Below are 17,978 nucleotides of genomic sequence, written 5' to 3' on the forward strand. Positions count from 1 at the left end.
ACGCCCAAATTCAAAGCTTTGCTTACTCTTTGCTTGCCCCTAGACCCCAACACTTCCCCCTGACCCCACTCGATACTTTTCCACTCGACTGTCCAGGATTTTAGTTCTGACTTGAATGCGGAGGAATCATTAAGTATCCCTTACATACAGACAAAAAGTAAAACAATCACAGTTTGACAAAGATGCTTATATTTAACTATAGGTTACTACGGATATGACAGATTGCTTCCAGTGCAAGACACCTTTCATTTCTGTATTTGATTTTGTTTTACACACCTTTGCTCTCATGGCCCGTTCTCCCTCAAGTTCCTCTTCCAATTCTTCAATTCGGGACTGGAAATACAAACAGTAGCATTACCATTTCAAATCTTTCACTCTGTTTGCTAAACATTACAGCAGTACAGTTGCATTTTGCAGAAGAGCTTTTTTTTAACGACATGTTGAATCAGGGTAAGTCAACATAAAATGACATTTGAAGAACTTTTCAAATCATGTTACCCTGAAAGTGAACATATTAAATACTAATCTGCAGAAAATAAAGTGACTTCGTGGGACCAGGTGCTCACATTCACAAATGGTACCCAAGGCTGGAAATTCACGGAGGTGAAGCAAAACTGCAGATTAGTTCCTTCAAAATATTTCTTCCAAGAGATTGGTATTGAAAGCAAATCAAGATAACACATACATTAAGCAGTTACTTTGCAGATAATTACGAGTGTGGAATAAAAATGATTGTTGTGATTAAGTTAATATTTGGTTTCGTTTGTCGTTAATTTGGATTCGTTAGACATTTGACAGGAGATATCAACCTATAAAGACTAACATTGGGCAGGTCTAATGTCCATTAGATCCAGTGAGTGAGTTTAAATTACAATTCCCCTCCACCCCATTCCTACTTTGAGTGCATCAGCCAATTTTGGAAAAAAACTTCTGAAAGTTTCTTTCCAATAAATATTACTTTCAATAAGAACATGATTTCATTGGATTTGCGCCTTTTTTTTACCTGGTGCTCTTTAAGTTTCCTGTGCAGCGTGGAATTCAGCGACTGTTCATCTTCCCACTTGGAGTTCAAGGAATTGATCTCCATGTCTCTCCTGCAAAAATTATAAGAGGTGTAAAGTTGCAATCAAGACCGTGACAGAGGGGTTCCAATCAATAGCTGAGGTAGATTCTTTAGTGAAGTGAAGATGCCCAGATTGCATTCACACAGCAACAACTGTAAGTTAATGAATAAAGTTATTTAGAACCTTAGAGCAGGATTTTCTCTTTCAATAATTCAGTTTTTCTTCAATGCAGCTGACTGTTAAAGACTTGTAACCTCATAAAAATGAGTAAAGGCTGTAAGTAATACTTCTGGGTATGACAGCAATATAGTTTCTAACAAATTATTTTGAAATTTTGGTGCTCCTTTCATAGGTTTGGAAGAATTTATTTTGAATTCCCTCTTGTTATCAATTCCAGAGAAGCACATTTTGTACTACTCCTGCATTACCATTTTGTTCATATATTCACTTATACTGAGTGAGATAATTTTTCTACTGTATCTAATCCTCAAGTAAAAAGTAGCTCTTATTAAGAAAGTAGCATTACCATGACATCAGCCAGCATGTGAATGCAAAGTGCATGTTAAATGGTCACAATGACAAGCGAGAAAGAATACAGTTGACGTAGTAGGTAGTAGAAATATAGAACATGTTAACAACTCTTAATTGTCCCTTTATAATAGTGCATTTGTAATACATTGAAAAAAGCTTTGAAACTTATTCAGCACAGTCAGACTTTATTTGCTTGCCTAGTAACCACATGTTAAATAGGATGCAGTTATTCCCTTAATTATGGAAAGGTGATTGACCTGAGAGTTGTTTCTCTCTTCACAGATGCTATTTTAGCTGCAGAGTATTTCCAGCATTTTCTGTTTTTATTTCAGATTTCTAGCTCCCACAATATTCTGCCCTTGCTAGAACTAACATCTGTGTACTGTATCATAGATAGGAAATATACAAAATGTTAATGTCTTGAAATGACACTATTGGAACAGTGAATGTTCACATAATGTAACGTCAAGGGTTATGAATATGCCGGGCACTACAAGAAAAACTCATTGTCATAATTCCTCACTCAGACTGGGGAAGCAATTTCTCTAATTCATCACTTCAAAATGGTTAACACTTTATATTCAGAGAAAATGCTTCTGCAACAACTTAGATTTATGTAATGCCATTAATGTTGCTTGTAGCAAAATAATCCCAATGCACTAAAGAAGAAGATGATCTGAGCCACAGCAAGAAATATCACAATATATAGATGTATATTTTGATAGCTGAAAAGTAAACCACTCACTTCTTGAGAATCTCCTCGAGGTCAATCTTTGCTCTTTCCATCTCATTCAGGTTTTCAATTGTCATCTTCAGGTCACCCTCAGCCTTTCGTCGAGCTTTCTCCACCTCAGCCCTGATCTTCTTCTCCTGGCTCCAGTTATCTTCCAGCTGTCAGGTGATTAAACAATGGTCAAGTGTTTGACTACAAGCATTTGACAAGTTGATTTGATCCAAGTTAAAGAGGGAAGATGTCTCAAGGATGTTACAATGCTACTAATCACAGGCCAGGATTTCCAAAGTGCTACTCGTGAGCCATGCACCACTGACCTTTAAATATCCTGTCCACAAAACCTTGAGAAATTCCATTCTATTCTCATTTATACTTCAGATTTACCCTTTTCAATGTGGTAAATCAGTAAATTTGGAAATGTTTATTCATCCCACTGTTGTGTTATGGATGGATAAATCCCAAATCAGGACACTTGGATATGTATATATCCACATTAATGGGAACATGCATCTAAACCTTTTGCACAACCTTTAAGGACCCTTAACAAACAAGTATGTCAGTATGTCGCCAGTGAAGGCAAAAAACTTGGACAACCATGGCAAACAGTAACATATTTTACCTCTTGGATCTGAGAGTTGAGTTTTCCATTGGTCTTGGTGAGGTGATTGACTTTATCTTCCTCAGATTGAAGATCATCCAGTGTTTTCTGGAATAATAGTACAGGACAAAAATATTATTTGATTGAGGGATGATTCCAGATACTTTGGTTTTAATAGAGCTGCAAGTACATTGATTTAACTAAGGTTTTTTATTCTCTTTCAAGGGATGTGGGCATCACTGGCTATGCCAGAATTTATTGCCCATCCCTAATTGCCCGAGAAGGTGGTGGTGAGCTGCCTTCCAAAACCACTACTGTTCATCTGGTGTAAATACACCCATTGTGAAGTTAGTTACGAATCACTGTGTTGTCATGGAGTTGAAGATTTGATGCTGTTTATTTATAAATCCCACAGTAAGCACTTATTTATGATGGCATCAACATTCAGTAGGTTCAATTATGAAGGAAGTCCTGTGGCATCATTTCCACGAAAAGTATTGTTAATTGCTACAAGCAGCAAAGCAGTCATGTGTAAACATGATGAGCACTCTGACAACACACTGAACACCATCAGATAGAAGCTGCTTTAATTCTATTAGTCTAGTAGTGATCTGAATCTCAACACCAGACGTGAAGAAATAGCATTTTCACAGACCGTACACTCAATGGATTGATGCAACTTAGCTCAACTGTATGTAGCTACAAACTCATTGGATAACAGAGCAGTGACAATAATAGGAAATTTCAAAATAATTAAAGGTACCAATAGAACTGGTAGTGTAGGGGTTCTGTAGACTCATACCAACCTGGTGAAGTTCATCTAAAGCTCTTTTCTCCTTTTGCAGCTTGGCAATTGAATCATCTCTTTGACTGAGGTCTTGGGTCAGCGAGCGAACCTTGCTATCTAGAGCCTAGTGAGATTGAATAAAACAGGTAATGACTGGATGGTAACTTTAAACTTTCAGCACCCCACCCTCCATGTGATTCTCAGCAGTGGAGGCAGTCTGTCATTGGCTGGTGGTAGAATCTTCCAGACCCTGCCACTGTCAATGGGGTTTCTCATTGTTTGTGCCGTGCACAATTGGTGAACCTATGGTGAGGGGGGTGGGGGGGGGGGAGCGGTGGTCACTGGCAGGAAGGAGTGGAAAATCCTGCCCATTAAATGTGTGCATGTCTTTATTTGTACATGTATGCAAGTGCACAGACAAGCTGCTGTTTAAAGTTTATTTATTATTGTCACAAGTCAGCTTTCATTAACATTGCAATGAAATTACTGTGAAAATCCCCTAGTCACCACACTCCGGCGCCTGTTCACGTACACTGAAGGAGAATTTAGCATGGCCAATGCACCTAATTAGCACGTCTTTCAGACTGTTTGAGACTGAGGGGAATTCCATAGCAGATGGAGAGGTTTGAGGGGTTTTTTTCGTTGTTTTAGAAGTATGAGATAAGCATGGCCATTTCTAAATTCTCAGTTGACATCAGTGGGTCAGGGTTGAGGGTACTATTGGGGGTGAGTTTGGGGTACAATTTTTGTCTTATTACTGCCCAAATTTGGGGTGGCAATGGAAAGGTAAGGACACAGAAATCCAGGGGAAATCAGTCCTGGTGGATTTCTATTGTTTAGAATCTTGCTCTATCTTCAAATTGGGGTCTGCCTGGAGTCTGAACCTCCTGTCCAAAGATTAATTCAGCAATGCAGAAAGTTGTTGGGAAAGGCTCCACCTCCTTCACTTGTCCATGAATGTGCTGGATATCAATGAAACCTTGGGATGGGTATGGGGAAATAGGGTCTTGAATGGACTTGCAGGTATGTAGACATTTATAAGTCTCCAGACTTTAAATGTAACTACATTCGGCCTTTTAATGGCTTTGCAAGGGAAATAATAAGCAGGTAAATTTTCATGGTACCTGCTTTTCTTTCTCAGTTTTTACAAGTGTTGTCTCCAGACCCTCAAGATCCAGTTTCAGGTCAGACAGTTCTGTCTCGAGCTTTCTCTTGTTATTTGAGAGACTTAAGCTGGCGTTCTCCTCTTCCTCAAGCCGTTCCTTCATATCTGAGATCTGATTTTCATACTCCATCTTAGTCTTCATCAGTTGAGTCAGACGTTCCTCAAGATCAGTGATGTTTTCTTGTTCCTGTGAATGAGGAAAAGGGAAATGCAGGTAATTTCCTGGTGATGTTGCTTAGACCGTTTGCTTCGACGTGATAATATCATAGAATCACAGAGTCCATTGTGTCTTTGAAAGAGTCATTCAATTAGACCCAATCCCTTGCTCTTTGCTTGTGGCATGCAACTTGTTTTCATTTTCATATTTATCAAATCTTTTTTGAAAATTGTGTTTGAGTCTGTTTCTACTATCTTTCAGGCAATGCATTCTAGATCATAACAATCTGCTGAGTAAACAAAATTCTCCCCATGTCCATCACCTTAATCCTTGTAAATAATGAATATGCGGATGTATGTCAGCGTATGGATGAAGTGTTTGTTGAGAGATAGGAGAAACTTGTGCGCTGTTGTACTCTGCAGTGAAAAGTTATTGATTTGATTTTTTTAATATCAGTGCCAGAATTCAAAATATTTGTTACTATTATCGAGTACAATCATTGCTTTATGAATCATAGGCACATGTCTGATATGATCACAGTTCCTGTATTTCGTATGCTTTATATATAAAAATAAAACAGAATTACACGTAGGTGAGGGTGACTGAATGAAGAAAAATGTATGCTTTGTCAACCTTGGCTCATTGGGTACCGTTCTTGCCTTTGAGTCAGAAAGTTGTGGTTCTAGTCTCATTTCAGAATCTGAAACACAGACCTTGGCTGATCCAAAGCAGTAATGAGGAAGTGCTGCACTTTCAGAGATGCTGCACGTCAACTAAGACAACTGTCATAATGAAGTTAATCACTACACATGTACTAAAGTAGAATTGGCTAAATTAGTCCCGGGTAAATTAAAGTTTCTTATGTTAACATGGCTATGACTTATTGCTTGCTAGTTGCAGATTACTTACAGCCTGGACTTGCAGTAAGAGATCATTCTTTTCCTGTGAGAGAGTTGCTGTCTTCTCCTCGAGTTCCTTGACACGGTTCAGGAGATCATTGGTCTGTGTCATCGCAGCCCTAAGTTCCTCCTCTTTCTGCTTCATCTCATCTTCCTGACGGGCCACGTTCAACAGAGGCTTAACCTACAAAGAACAGGATTGAATCAGTCTGCTATCCAAAGCATAGCTAGCAACGACAGGTACTGTGGAACAGACAGTAAGAACAACCTGAATTGATATAGTAATCCAAAAATACAATATTGCAGATACTGGAAATCTGAAATAGAAACGGAAAATGTTGGAAAAACTGAGCAGGTCTGGCAACTGTCTTTGTAGAGAGAAACAGAGCTGATCGCCAGAATTCTACCACCTCACCCGCCACAGAATCGAAGCGGGCAAGTGGCGGACAACAGAAATGTCCATTGACCTCAGGCCGGAACTCCAGGTCTCACTCAATCGAGGCTATAAAATCCAGTTCAAAGTTTCAGGTCATGACCTTTCATCAGGTTCTCTCCTCACAGATGCTGTCAGAGCTGTTGAGTGTTGCCAGCTTTTGCTGCTTTTATTTCTGCATTCATATTGCATTTAACTTAGTAGGAAGTCCCAAAGCAGACAAAGGCTGGTACTTTCCACAGGAACATCATTAGAATAAATTAACATATGATAATCAATCCGCTATGCCAGAATCGTACCCCACCCCACCCCCTGTCTGAACATCCATCCATTTTGGCATGATGTCAGAACAGCATCAATCATGACTGGTCTCTGAAGTTGCGCACCTGGTGAGTAGACCTCCCAGGGGAATCCAGAGGTGAGAGGAGAGGATCATTCCCACATACTACCCAGGCACCCCCTGGCACTGCCCTGACATCCCAGCACACTCTGAATACCCGCCTTGTCCCTGCCTGGACAGTGCCAGGGAGTTCCGGGTGTGCCCAGGTAGTGCTCAGGGGCATGGGGGAGAGGGCATTCAGGAGCTGATTCACTCCTTGTGTGGTGGGGCAGCCTTTAAAAATGGTGCCTTGATCTTCATTTTTTTTAAGTTGCTGGTGGGACGTGCAAATTGGAGGCTGCCTTGCCAGTGATACGGTGTGGAACTTGAAGTTTAGTGCTGCACTATAAGGCAGACAAAGCTGCCATTGCCTTTTCTGCCCGACATTGACCTTGCTGATGTAAGGATTAATACCGATCTGAATCTCTATAGCTCAGCATAAGAACATCAGAAGTTATTTTTTACATGATATGATTTTGGAAAAACACATTGTAATAAATACCTTAGTGTAAAGCTTCCACCAGCCCCAGTAACGTAATTGCAGGAATTTGCGGATATTACGCTGAATAACTATCAATGCCATTCTGGAGATAAAAGAGTGGGAGAAAGGTACATCTTAGCAGTAGATAAAAACTTGCCTCTTTATTCACTCCGATATCACCTTCTCATTATATTTTACCCAGTCATTACATGACAGTCATTCCTGTGCTTATCCAAAATGTGCAAATAACCTGATAAAATGTTTCCAGGAGAATTTGGGAGGCTGGGTTGAAGTTGTTTTGCTGTCAGGACACTGGTCAGGAATTTCCAAACTGAATTGTGAACTGCTATATTTGCTGCAGGTATGCATAAAATCTCGGTTCATTTGAATGATGTGATTGTGTGGTTTGCACAAAATAAATCTCTAATACATATGGACGTGTGGAGTTAAGTGCAGTGTGCTTGGGGAAAAGAAAGGTGCCTTTAGACTTCTGGCTTTAAAGCTTTCAACCACAGGGGCTTTCCTCATGTCATGTCTGGATCTGCTGTAGACTAATTAATGGAGATTGATTGCTCAGATTTGTTAACAGCTCCATTATACCACGTGACCGTCAGGATGACAGAAGGCAAATTAAATAGGCCTTGTCCTTTTTTTTCTCGCAATGCCTTTGTGACGAGATTTGATTTTATGAAAAATATTACTTAAAGACGATGCAGAATACATTTTAATTGGAGGAATCATACATAAAGTGTTACTGATTGCAGAATCTCACCTTCTCTCCAACATCTTTTTGAATTCTATACGCATCAGCAACCCACGGGAACGAGACTGAATCATTGTCATAATCTTTGCCAGTCGCTCATCACGGAAATCCTCTAGTTTAGCCAAAACACCAGCCCTGAAGAATACCTGCGAAGTACACAAAAATAACGTGAACTGTATAACAAACTCAAATGGGAGATTTTACCTCCATCTGTATCTAACGCCAGTAAACTGCATCACAAACATCAGCATCCCAGCACAGCAGTAAGTACTAAGGATAATTGCAACCACTAAACTAAAGAAATACATCCTAAATTTCTGTGAATTCACATCTCTTACTCTGTTTCATTTCTGATGTAAGTAAGAATTGGTCTTGCATAAGACAGCCAAGATTGAATAGAACATAGGAACAGGAGAGTACCATTCAACCCCTCAAACTTGTGACTCCAGAGCCACAGCACTGTGGTTGACTCTGAACTCTGAACAAGGGTAACTAGGAATGGCAATAAATGCTGGTCAATCAGCCAAGCCCATGTCCTGGAAATGAATAAAAAAACTAATATTAAGATTCTGCTCCCTTGTAATTGAACTTTCCAGCAAAGAAAATAATTTCTTTCTCTACCCTATTAAAAGCCTAGTAAACTTTGAAGAGGGCAATGTAGAACTTCAAAAGGACACAGACAAGTTGGTGGAGCAGGCAGATGAGTGGGGAATGAATTTCAATGCAGATAAATACAAGGTGATACATTTTGGTAGGACGAACAAAGAGAGATAAGCAGTAAAATAAAAAGTAAAATTCTTAAGGGTGTGCAGGAGCAGAGATTAGTGCCTGTGTGCATAGATCATTGAAGGTGGCCAGGCAGTTTGAGCATTTAAAGCATTTCGTATTTTGGGCTTTATTAATACGGACATAGAGTATAACAGCAAGGAGGTTATGCTGAACTTATACAAGACACGAGTTAGACCTCAACTGGAATACTGGGGGCAAATTCTGCTGCCGTTTTTGGTGGGTGGGGTGGAGAATCCAGGGAGAGTCTCAAAATAATTTTTACACCGGTGGGATTTCTCCACTAGATATTCCTCACTCCCCCCCTCCCCTGACAGTGATGTAACAGTGTTACTGCCATGCAATGATGGGAATGGCATTTGAATATATTTCAATATAATTAGTGGGCCTCTCTCTTGTGACATCCCCCACCCTCACCCAACGACATGACATCACAACTAGCAAAGTTTAAAATAGATTTAAAAATTGGGGAACTGACAAACAGAACCTGCTTAGAGCATACAGATCAGTACAGCCCCGGGGAGAGAGAGCCATGCCTAGGCCCTACCTTGGCATTGCCCTGGCACTGCCCCCTAGCAGTGCTATGGGACAGCGCTTGGACAGTGCTGAGGGCAGTGCAGTGGGGGAGGTGCCAGCGGTTCTGTGTCTGCTGGGGCTGGGAGATGGAGGCAGTTCGGGCCTGTGTCTGCTGAGAGGGGTGGATTCCATGGCGGGGGTGGAGTTCTGTGGTGGGGAGAAGGATTCCCTGGTGCTGGTGGGGGGGTCTGTGTTGGGCACAGAGTCAATCTGGATTAAGAAAAAGGTGCTCATGACAGGGAAATGGATATCAGGGCCACGTGTTTTTCAAACAACAATGTACAACCAAATTTGAAAGTAATATGGCAATATCTATCCTTTCTCCCAAATGCATCCTCATATCTGCAGTAACTTCTGCGTAATTTTAGAATTCAAGAGTTTTCCTATTTGACCTGATGATGCATCGTTACCTTTGTATGTCCAATTTTGTACTCGTTCTCATCAAGGCCAATGGAACCAAGGACCAATTCTGATGCTTTCTTGTTATCAACAAATCCCTTCGGAATGACATTTGGGTTCAAGATGTGGTACCTGAACAAAAACAGTTAGTTAAATAATGCAAATGTTATGTAGGCCTGCAGGTTGTATTATGTTTGTTGTCTCTCTAACTTAAGTTTATTTTTCTGTTTTGCAGTGATTAAGACACAATAATAGATTTTGGAGCCCACAAACTCTGATCCCATCCCTTTCCCTGGTCACTGTCTGAGGTTGAACCAGACTAATCAGAACCCTGGTATCCTAATTGATCCTGAGGTGAGCTTCCAACCCCACATGCTCTCCAACACTGATTTCATCAAGTTCCATTTCTGTAACATTACCTGTAACTGCCCCTTTGCCAGCTCATTGGCTTCTGAAACTCTAGCTGTGGCTTTGTTGACTGTTTACTCAACCTTACTCTCCTGGACAACCTTCCATCTTACAGCCTCTGCAAACTCGAACTCATCCAAAGCGCTGCTGCCCATATCTTAAGCTATTTATCCACCATCCCTTTACTTGCTGATCTACATTGACTCTTGGTCTGATAATGCCTCAATCTTAAAATGTTCATCCTTGTATTCAAATCCTTCGATAGCGTCGCTCCTTGTTTCAGTCACCTCTTCCAATCCTACAACCTCCTGGGATCTTTCTGCTACTCCAATATAAGTTTCTTGCACATCTTGATTTTCATTACCTTGCCATTGATGGCTATGACTGAATCAAAAGCTCTGAATTCCCTTCCTATAACACTTTACCTCTCTCTTTCTTTTCCTTTAGAATCCACTTCCTTGACCTAACTTTTTGTCACTTGTTCTATCATCTCCTCATGTCACTTGGTGCCAAATTTTGTCTTTGACAATGCTCCTGTCAAGAACTTTAGGAAATGTTTGTGTCATTCAAAGTGATATATAAAAACAATTAATTGATTCCTATGGTGATAAGTGGAAGGTGACAACCTATTTCCAGTGACACCAATGGACTTGCTCAAGTGTTGGTCGTGTTGCGATTGTATCGAGGTAAGCCTAGATGTACTTGCCTCTGTTTGAACTCAGGATACTGCAGTCTATTGGGGAAACCTTTCCTGCAGATACGGATTCCTTCCAGCACACCATTACAAGCCAACTGGTGAAGAATCAGGCCAGCATCACACACACCTAGAATATAATTCACACATTCACAATTAACAACACTCCAATACAGTTGGGCCTAACATTTAATTTTGTTTAATGGATATTATTATCACTCAATCTTCAAATTCCAATCTGTCAAGTCCCTTCCCATTCATTTCCATTCCATCAAGTTCTTGAGCAACGAACTGTTGCCCAGTTATAAAAATATTTTCAATAACCCAGAGTGGTGAGAATGTGAACTCGCTACCAGAGGAATAGTTGAGGCAATAGCATAGATGCAGTAAAGGGGAAGAAAGATTAGAACATGAGGGAGAAAGTAATAGAAGGATATGCTGATCATGTTAGATGAAGAAAAGCAGGAGAAGGCTTGAGTGGAGTATAAATCCTAGCATTGACCATTTGGACAGAATGGCGTGTGAGAGTAGAACTCACCTGACTGTTTGTTTTCATTTGGCACAATACATCGGACAAAGTGCGGAGCTGTGCTGCGCAGTGTGGTCATCAGCTTGTTCAATTGTTCCTATAATGTTGAGAAATGGCACAATAAAGGTTGTTGCAAGGTGAACTTAGACAAGGCAAAAAAAAGGTCAAAGAATGGCGTAGGTAAAGAACGGAGTGAAAATAATGACTAACTCCTCCTTGTGTCTGGAAATGTGAAGGGACACAAATGAGGGCAAGGAGAATGAAGAATAGAGAAGCAGAGTTCAAAGAGGAAGCGAGAGAAGGTGCTGACTGTTTCTGTTGGGAAATCTATGCAGAGCTCTTACCCTGTAGAAGGCAGAAACTGTCTGGAAAGACGAGCCTTTCTTCTGCTTCTTAGTGCCACCTGCAAAGAGATGGTTTTGCCAAATAAACAATTGCACTCAATAAATAAAAGCTCTCACTGTTTTATGCAGGAGACAGATTAATGTTAATGGGTATCTCCATGCCTAAGCACACGGATCATGCTGATTGTTAATGCCCAAAACATGGAAAGACACACCAAACTGCTTGACAAAAGTTCAATCAAAAATTCATCAAGGTTAAAACATTTACCAAGTTCACCAGAAACTTATGAAAGAAACTTGTATTTTATCCTTGCATTACTCACTTCTCAACACTTGATGGCATTGGTTTCCACCTTTTGCTCATCCTTTTTCTCAGGCTCACCCTAAGGATAACCTATATTTCCAAAAACTCACCTGATGCTTCCTCTTCTTTGAAGAGAACAGGCAGCAAGGCCTGGGAAGATTTCTGGAAAAGACCCACCACGGTTTCATTCAAGGGATCTTTGTTCTTCTCCAGCCAACCTTGAGTGCAGTAGCCAACCTGGTGAGGAGAAAGAGCAATATAGTATTAAAAGCAACATTAACTGAATGTGGAAGCCTGCAAGCAAGGACCAAGTTGGATGACATCCTAATGTCCGCAATCTGAAATCCAGGAGATTTTAATCAACTGAGTTGAGCAGGAAGAGTAGCTGACAAGCATAAATTCAAACTTTGGTGTCTGAAGGTCCAGAAGAAACGCAAATATAAGAATTGGGAGCAGGAGTAGGCTATTTGGCCCATTTGAGCCTGGTCCTAATCAATAAGATCATGGCTGACCTAACTGTGGCCTCAAATCCATTTTCCTGCCTATCACTGCTACCCTTTGAGTCCCTTGTTTATCAAGAATTTATCTACCTCTGCCTTAAAAATATTCATGAAGAATATTCAAGAAGCCAGCATTAGACCTGGATGGGCACAGTAAGAAGTCTCACATGAGATTAATGTCCAACAGGTTTATTTGGAATCATGAGCTTTCGGAATGCTGTTCCTTCATGAGGTGAAATATTCAATTACCAATACGTCATTGCTCTCTGGAAAAGAATTCCAAAAATTCAGCCAGGATTTTCCAACCCTGTCAGTGGTGGGAGTTACCACTGGAAATCCGATGGACCAACTGAAAGTCCATTGACTTCTGGTGGGATCAGACAATCCCAATAGCAGTCAGGGCTGAAAAATCCTGTCCTCATCTCCAGCTTGGACCTCAACATGACTCAGAAAAGGTGTTCATGTTTCGGGGATGGAACAGGGTAAGGAACCTTAGGTCAAGGGAAATATGAATTTTTATTCATTGTATGAGGGGGGAGTAATCCTGTTCCTCTTGGACTACCAGGGACCTTATAATTTGTCGTCCTGGACTTCTTCTGTTCCTGACACTACATGCTGCCAATTTGGTGTGATTAAGACCATAACTCACAGAAAGGCAGTGGAATCGGTCTATCGAATTCAACTGAGACATTTCACCTGCCCGACTATTTGATTTTCATCAGGACAGCAGTGTTCAAATTAAAATCGGCTCTGGGTAAATTTCAGTCTCACAGATCTGAGAACAACAAATTAAATCATTATAAACCAGGATCAATATTGTGAGTCCATTAATAATGTTAATTGAGACTACAAATATATTTCCTGTGATTATTAACTAATATGGAACATTTTTGTGCACAGTATTGCAATATGGAACACATAGGAATGAATGATAATATGTAAGGGTAGTGTGTTATCACACTTAGACTTATCATCATAAATGACTTCTTTGTTATAAAGTCCCACCCGAGGCCATTGGAGAATGCCGTTCTGTGAGCTTCACCCTCCCCGATTCTGGGGCGGACAAGACATTAAAATTCCGGCATTTGTGTCATTGTTGGTGAATGTGCAAATCTATGGCATGGCTGTGGAATGTTCTTTAATCAGCTTTTCTGTTGTTTAACAAGTTGAGAACAATATCTAGGTTTATCTCAAGCACAAATATGGCAGAATTGATTTGCCGTGCTATGAATGGCAAGTTGGTCATTTTAGGTTTAACAGAGGGGGCGGATGTAATTGTTTAGTGACTGTTGCTTGAAATGGGTTGTTGCTGATTCAGCACACTCAGTTTACACCATGCTCAATTTTCTTTACTAATTCACTTCAGACAGGACTTGCCATAAGCCTGTTTGCAGTTATTAATGTTGACCAATTTAACCACACCCTCACTCCCCACTGTCCAACACCCACCACCACCAAGTTTCTTTTGTGGAATTTCAGAGTGATGCACTTCTCCGGAAGCAGCAAAAACATTTACCGTGCCAGCATAGTGGACAAGCTCAAAGGTAGCTTGCGATTTGCCTTTCCCGCCTTTAGGTTTCAGGAAATTGCTGGACTTCCCCAAATGGTTGTCATACAAGGCAGCCTTGAATGTTGCATCAGTGGCCTTGGGGAACACACACTGCTCTTCCAGGATAGAGAAGATGCCCATGGGCTGGAAACAAATAACAAGAAGAATAGTCATTGTAATCAATTGAAACTGTGCCATTTCTAGCGATCAAAATATATTAGTGAAAGCTGCAATACAAAGAAAATTTGCAACACCTGATTCAAATTATAAATGGATACGGACCACAGACAGAAAATGCACCTTTAATTAGGTGTGACTTGGAAATTTTATTTAAGGATGTGAAGCTGATGGGAGAATTAGAAGGTGGAAAGTGCTACAATAATGCAGAAAGAATGCCCATCTGGTGGCTGTGTATAGTGTTGGCACAGCTAGCTTTGCATTGCATCACATTATTCAATACTTGGAATATGTGATGTTGGCATTGGACAGCTGAAATGCTTTCACTCGTCGGCAATACAGTGCCTTACCTTGGTGAGTGTGAAAATCCACAAAGCAGGGTCAGGGGCTTGACCAGTCAGGCCCTTGCATTTCTCATGCATCCAGCTGGAATCTTTAGTCCATAAATTTGGTTCTCCCTCTCCAAGATTTATTGTTTTGTTTCAACTCTCCAGCACCCAACAACAAATTATATTTATATAGCATCTTTAATGGAACGAAATGTCCTCAGGTGCTCAAGAGGACCCTCAGAAAATAAACTGTGACACTCTATCTCCTCAGGACATAGAACAATAAATCCACCAGATCTTTCTTTTGAGATGTGCTGATGTAACTTTCCTTGACAGAATTACCTTCTCCAGCAACTCAATGCAGGCTTGCAGATCCATGCCAAAGTCAATAAAATCCCAAAGAATTCCTTCTTTCTTATATTCTTCCTGTTCCAGGACGAACATGTGATGATTGAAAAACTGTTGCAGCTTCTCATTGGTGAAGTTGATGCAAAGTTGCTCAAAGCTATTGAACTGTGGAAGGATAAGAACAGCGGAGAATAAGAACAAAGTTCCTTTTCTATCTATATACATTTGAAAAATTAATTGATAATTTTCATTACCTTCACATCTAGAATGAGCAGCCCATTTGTTTAGAATGCAAAATTTAAATTCATTTTTTCAAAAAAAATCACCTTTTGGCTGTTGATCCACTCATTCTCTCAAAGCCGCAGTTTTCAAATATACTTTTTTATCCATGAGGCTGCAATGGATTACAGAGGCTTTACAGCAATAGGCCACTTGGCCTAGTAATCTATGCCAGTGTTTCTGCTTCACATGAGCCTCCTCCCATTCGATTTTATCCTCTCAAAATATCCTTTCCTTTTTTTCTCCCTGACATGTTTTTCCCGCTGCCCCTCATGTCATTCATCTCAACCAGTCCATGTGGTAACAGGTTCCAAATTCTAACTATTCTCCAGGTAATATGAATTCTCTCTTTGTGACTGTAATATGTATAAGTCCTCTTGTTTTGGACTCAGCACAAGTGGATATGTCATCCCTCTGTCTGCTGAACCTCCAGCCCAGAGCTCTGGTTCAGAACTATTCCATACCTAACTAACTACAAAGCACCACTTGCTGCAAGGAAACAGAGTTTTATTTATTTGTGTTGCAAAAATTGCACCGAATCCACCTGAATTGTCATCTTCCAATGTGTTTCATTACCAGCACAGATTGACATCTAGTCTAACTCCGATTGACAGTAAATAGAACCTGCATCCTTTATTTCTGATCCATTGACTTATTCCCTTCAGCTGGATTTCTGTTCACAATATGAGTGGGTTATGCTTTTCAGAACACAGGGGAATTATTTAGACTTTGAGTGATAAGCAAAATACTGCAGACGCTGGGAATCTGAAATAAAAACAAAGTGCTGAATAAACGCAGTAGGCCTGGCAGCATCTATGGAGAAACAAGAGTCTGAAGAAGAGTCATCCAGACTCTCAAGGTTATCTCTGTTTCTCTCTCCACAGATGCTGGGTTTTCTTCAGCATTTTCTCATTTTCATTCAATGAGCAATATTTTCTTCTGATTTCACAGCTCCCAGATTTTCACTGAGGCCTAGCTTATCCGACACCATTTGTTTTTACAGTATCATTCAAAGTCAAAATTTACCCTCAGTGGAGAGAAGATTTTATTTTGTGATGGGTAATTTTTTTGGCTTAATAATTGTCAGTGACAAAGGAGTGTTGTTTCCTTTTGCTGAGATTTAAAGTTGCAGCACAATAGGAATCTTTACCTCAAAGATCTCAAAGCCAGCAATGTCCAGCACTCCTATGAAATACTGACGCTGTAACTTGGTGTCCAAGGTCTTGTTGATTCTGAAAACCATCCACTTGAACATTTTGTCATAAACAGCCTTTGCCAGAGCTCCAATCGCATTGTAGCACTGAAAAAGAGCAAGGATAAAGTTTCTTTCATCAGTATCACTGGGGAGGCATTGGCCTAGTAGCATTATCACTGGACAATTAACTCAGAAACTCAGCGAATGTTCTGGGGACACGGGTTTGAATTCTGCCACAGCAGATAGTGGAATTTGAATTCAATAAAAAAAATCTCTAATTATGAATCTACTGATGACCATGAAAGTATTGTCATCATAAAAACCCATCTGGTTCACTAATGTCGTTTAGGGAAGGAAATCTGATATCCTTACCAGGTCTGGCCTTCATGTGCTTGCTTTCACATTGCTTTCACACCCCAAAGATAGGCTGATTGGTGTAACAAATTGTCCCTAAATTATTCTCCCCTTAATCTGGTTTCCAATGGGGGTACCATAAGCATAGACATGGGTCAAGGGCAGAGGAGGAGAAACACATTGTTAAGATGGCGGTGTGGGCTCGTTGGGTCGAAGGGCCTGTTTCCCGTGCTGTGTTGTTCTTTGACTCCAGAGCCACGGCAATGTGGTTGACTCTCAATTGCCCTCCAAGGGCAGCCAGCAACACCCATGTCCCAGGAATGAATTTTTAAAAATTCTTGACAATACTGGTGCAACAACAATAATCTCTCCCTCAATGTCGACAAAACAAAGGAGATAGTCATCAGCTTCAGGAAGCGTAGAGGAGAACAGGCTCCTGTCTACATCAATGGGGACAAAGTAATGGAAATGGTTGAAAGCTTCAAGTTTTTAGGTGTCCAGATCACCAACAACCTGTCCTGGTCCCTCCATGAGGACACGATAGTTGGGAAAGCTCACCAACTCCTCTACTTTCTCAGAAGACTAAGGAAATTTGGCATGTCAGCCAAGACTCTCACCAACTTTTACAGATGCACCTTAGATGGTATTCTTTCTGGTTGTATCACAGTATAGTATGGCTCAGCAGTCAAATGGCTGCCACAGGCTCTTACAATATAGGAATGGCTTTGATTTTAAGTAGGTGTACAATCACTCTGTGGGATGGGGCACAGGTGGGAGTTGGCAAGCAATAGGTTCATTTGATTTGATTAGATTTGATTTATTATTGTCACATGTATCAGTATACAGTGAAAAGTATTGTTTCTTGTGCGCTAAACAAAGCATTCCATTCATACAGAAGGAAAGGAGAGAGTGCAGAATGTAGTGTTATAGCTTTGATGTAGAGAAAGATCAACTTAATGTGAGGTAGGTTCATTCGGAAGTCTGTTGATAAAAGGGAAAAAGCCACTCTTGAGTCAGTTGGTTTGTATCCTCAGATTTTTGTATCTTCTTCCCAGACCAAGGTGAAAGAGAACGTGTCCAGGGTGCATGGGGTCCTTAATTATGCTGGCTGCTTTTCTAAGGCAGCAGCAAGTCTAAACAGTGTCACTGGGTGGGAGGCTGGTTTGAGTGATGGACTGGGCTTTGTTCATGAACCTTTGTAATTTCCTGCAGTCTTG

General features: G+C 40.6%; 1 protein-coding gene across 1 annotated transcript in view; it reads right to left on the bottom strand.

Moving 5' to 3' along the window:
* The window catches only part of LOC145354649 (myosin-16-like), a 77,416-nt gene that overhangs the window by 20,655 nt on the left and 38,783 nt on the right, over positions 1–17,978 (bottom strand). The window contains exons 12-28 of the mRNA XM_080206080.1: positions 16,363–16,512; positions 14,928–15,098; positions 14,047–14,223; positions 12,141–12,267; positions 11,727–11,785; positions 11,392–11,479; positions 10,866–10,983; positions 9,763–9,883; positions 8,000–8,136; positions 7,249–7,330; positions 5,945–6,118; positions 4,838–5,065; positions 3,733–3,837; positions 2,948–3,034; positions 2,341–2,486; positions 1,004–1,094; positions 277–333 (exon numbers count right to left, since the gene is read on the bottom strand). Coding sequence (XP_080062206.1) covers positions 277–333; positions 1,004–1,094; positions 2,341–2,486; positions 2,948–3,034; positions 3,733–3,837; positions 4,838–5,065; positions 5,945–6,118; positions 7,249–7,330; positions 8,000–8,136; positions 9,763–9,883; positions 10,866–10,983; positions 11,392–11,479; positions 11,727–11,785; positions 12,141–12,267; positions 14,047–14,223; positions 14,928–15,098; positions 16,363–16,512 — 2,118 coding nt within the window. The remainder of the gene's footprint in view (positions 1–276; positions 334–1,003; positions 1,095–2,340; positions 2,487–2,947; positions 3,035–3,732; positions 3,838–4,837; positions 5,066–5,944; positions 6,119–7,248; positions 7,331–7,999; positions 8,137–9,762; positions 9,884–10,865; positions 10,984–11,391; positions 11,480–11,726; positions 11,786–12,140; positions 12,268–14,046; positions 14,224–14,927; positions 15,099–16,362; positions 16,513–17,978) is intronic.

The sequence above is a fragment of the Carcharhinus amblyrhynchos genome, chromosome 18 (genome assembly GCF_965287045.1).
Source record: "Carcharhinus amblyrhynchos chromosome 18, sCarAmb.v2.hapA, whole genome shotgun sequence".
In the NCBI taxonomy this organism is placed as follows: Eukaryota; Metazoa; Chordata; class Chondrichthyes; order Carcharhiniformes; family Carcharhinidae; genus Carcharhinus; species Carcharhinus amblyrhynchos.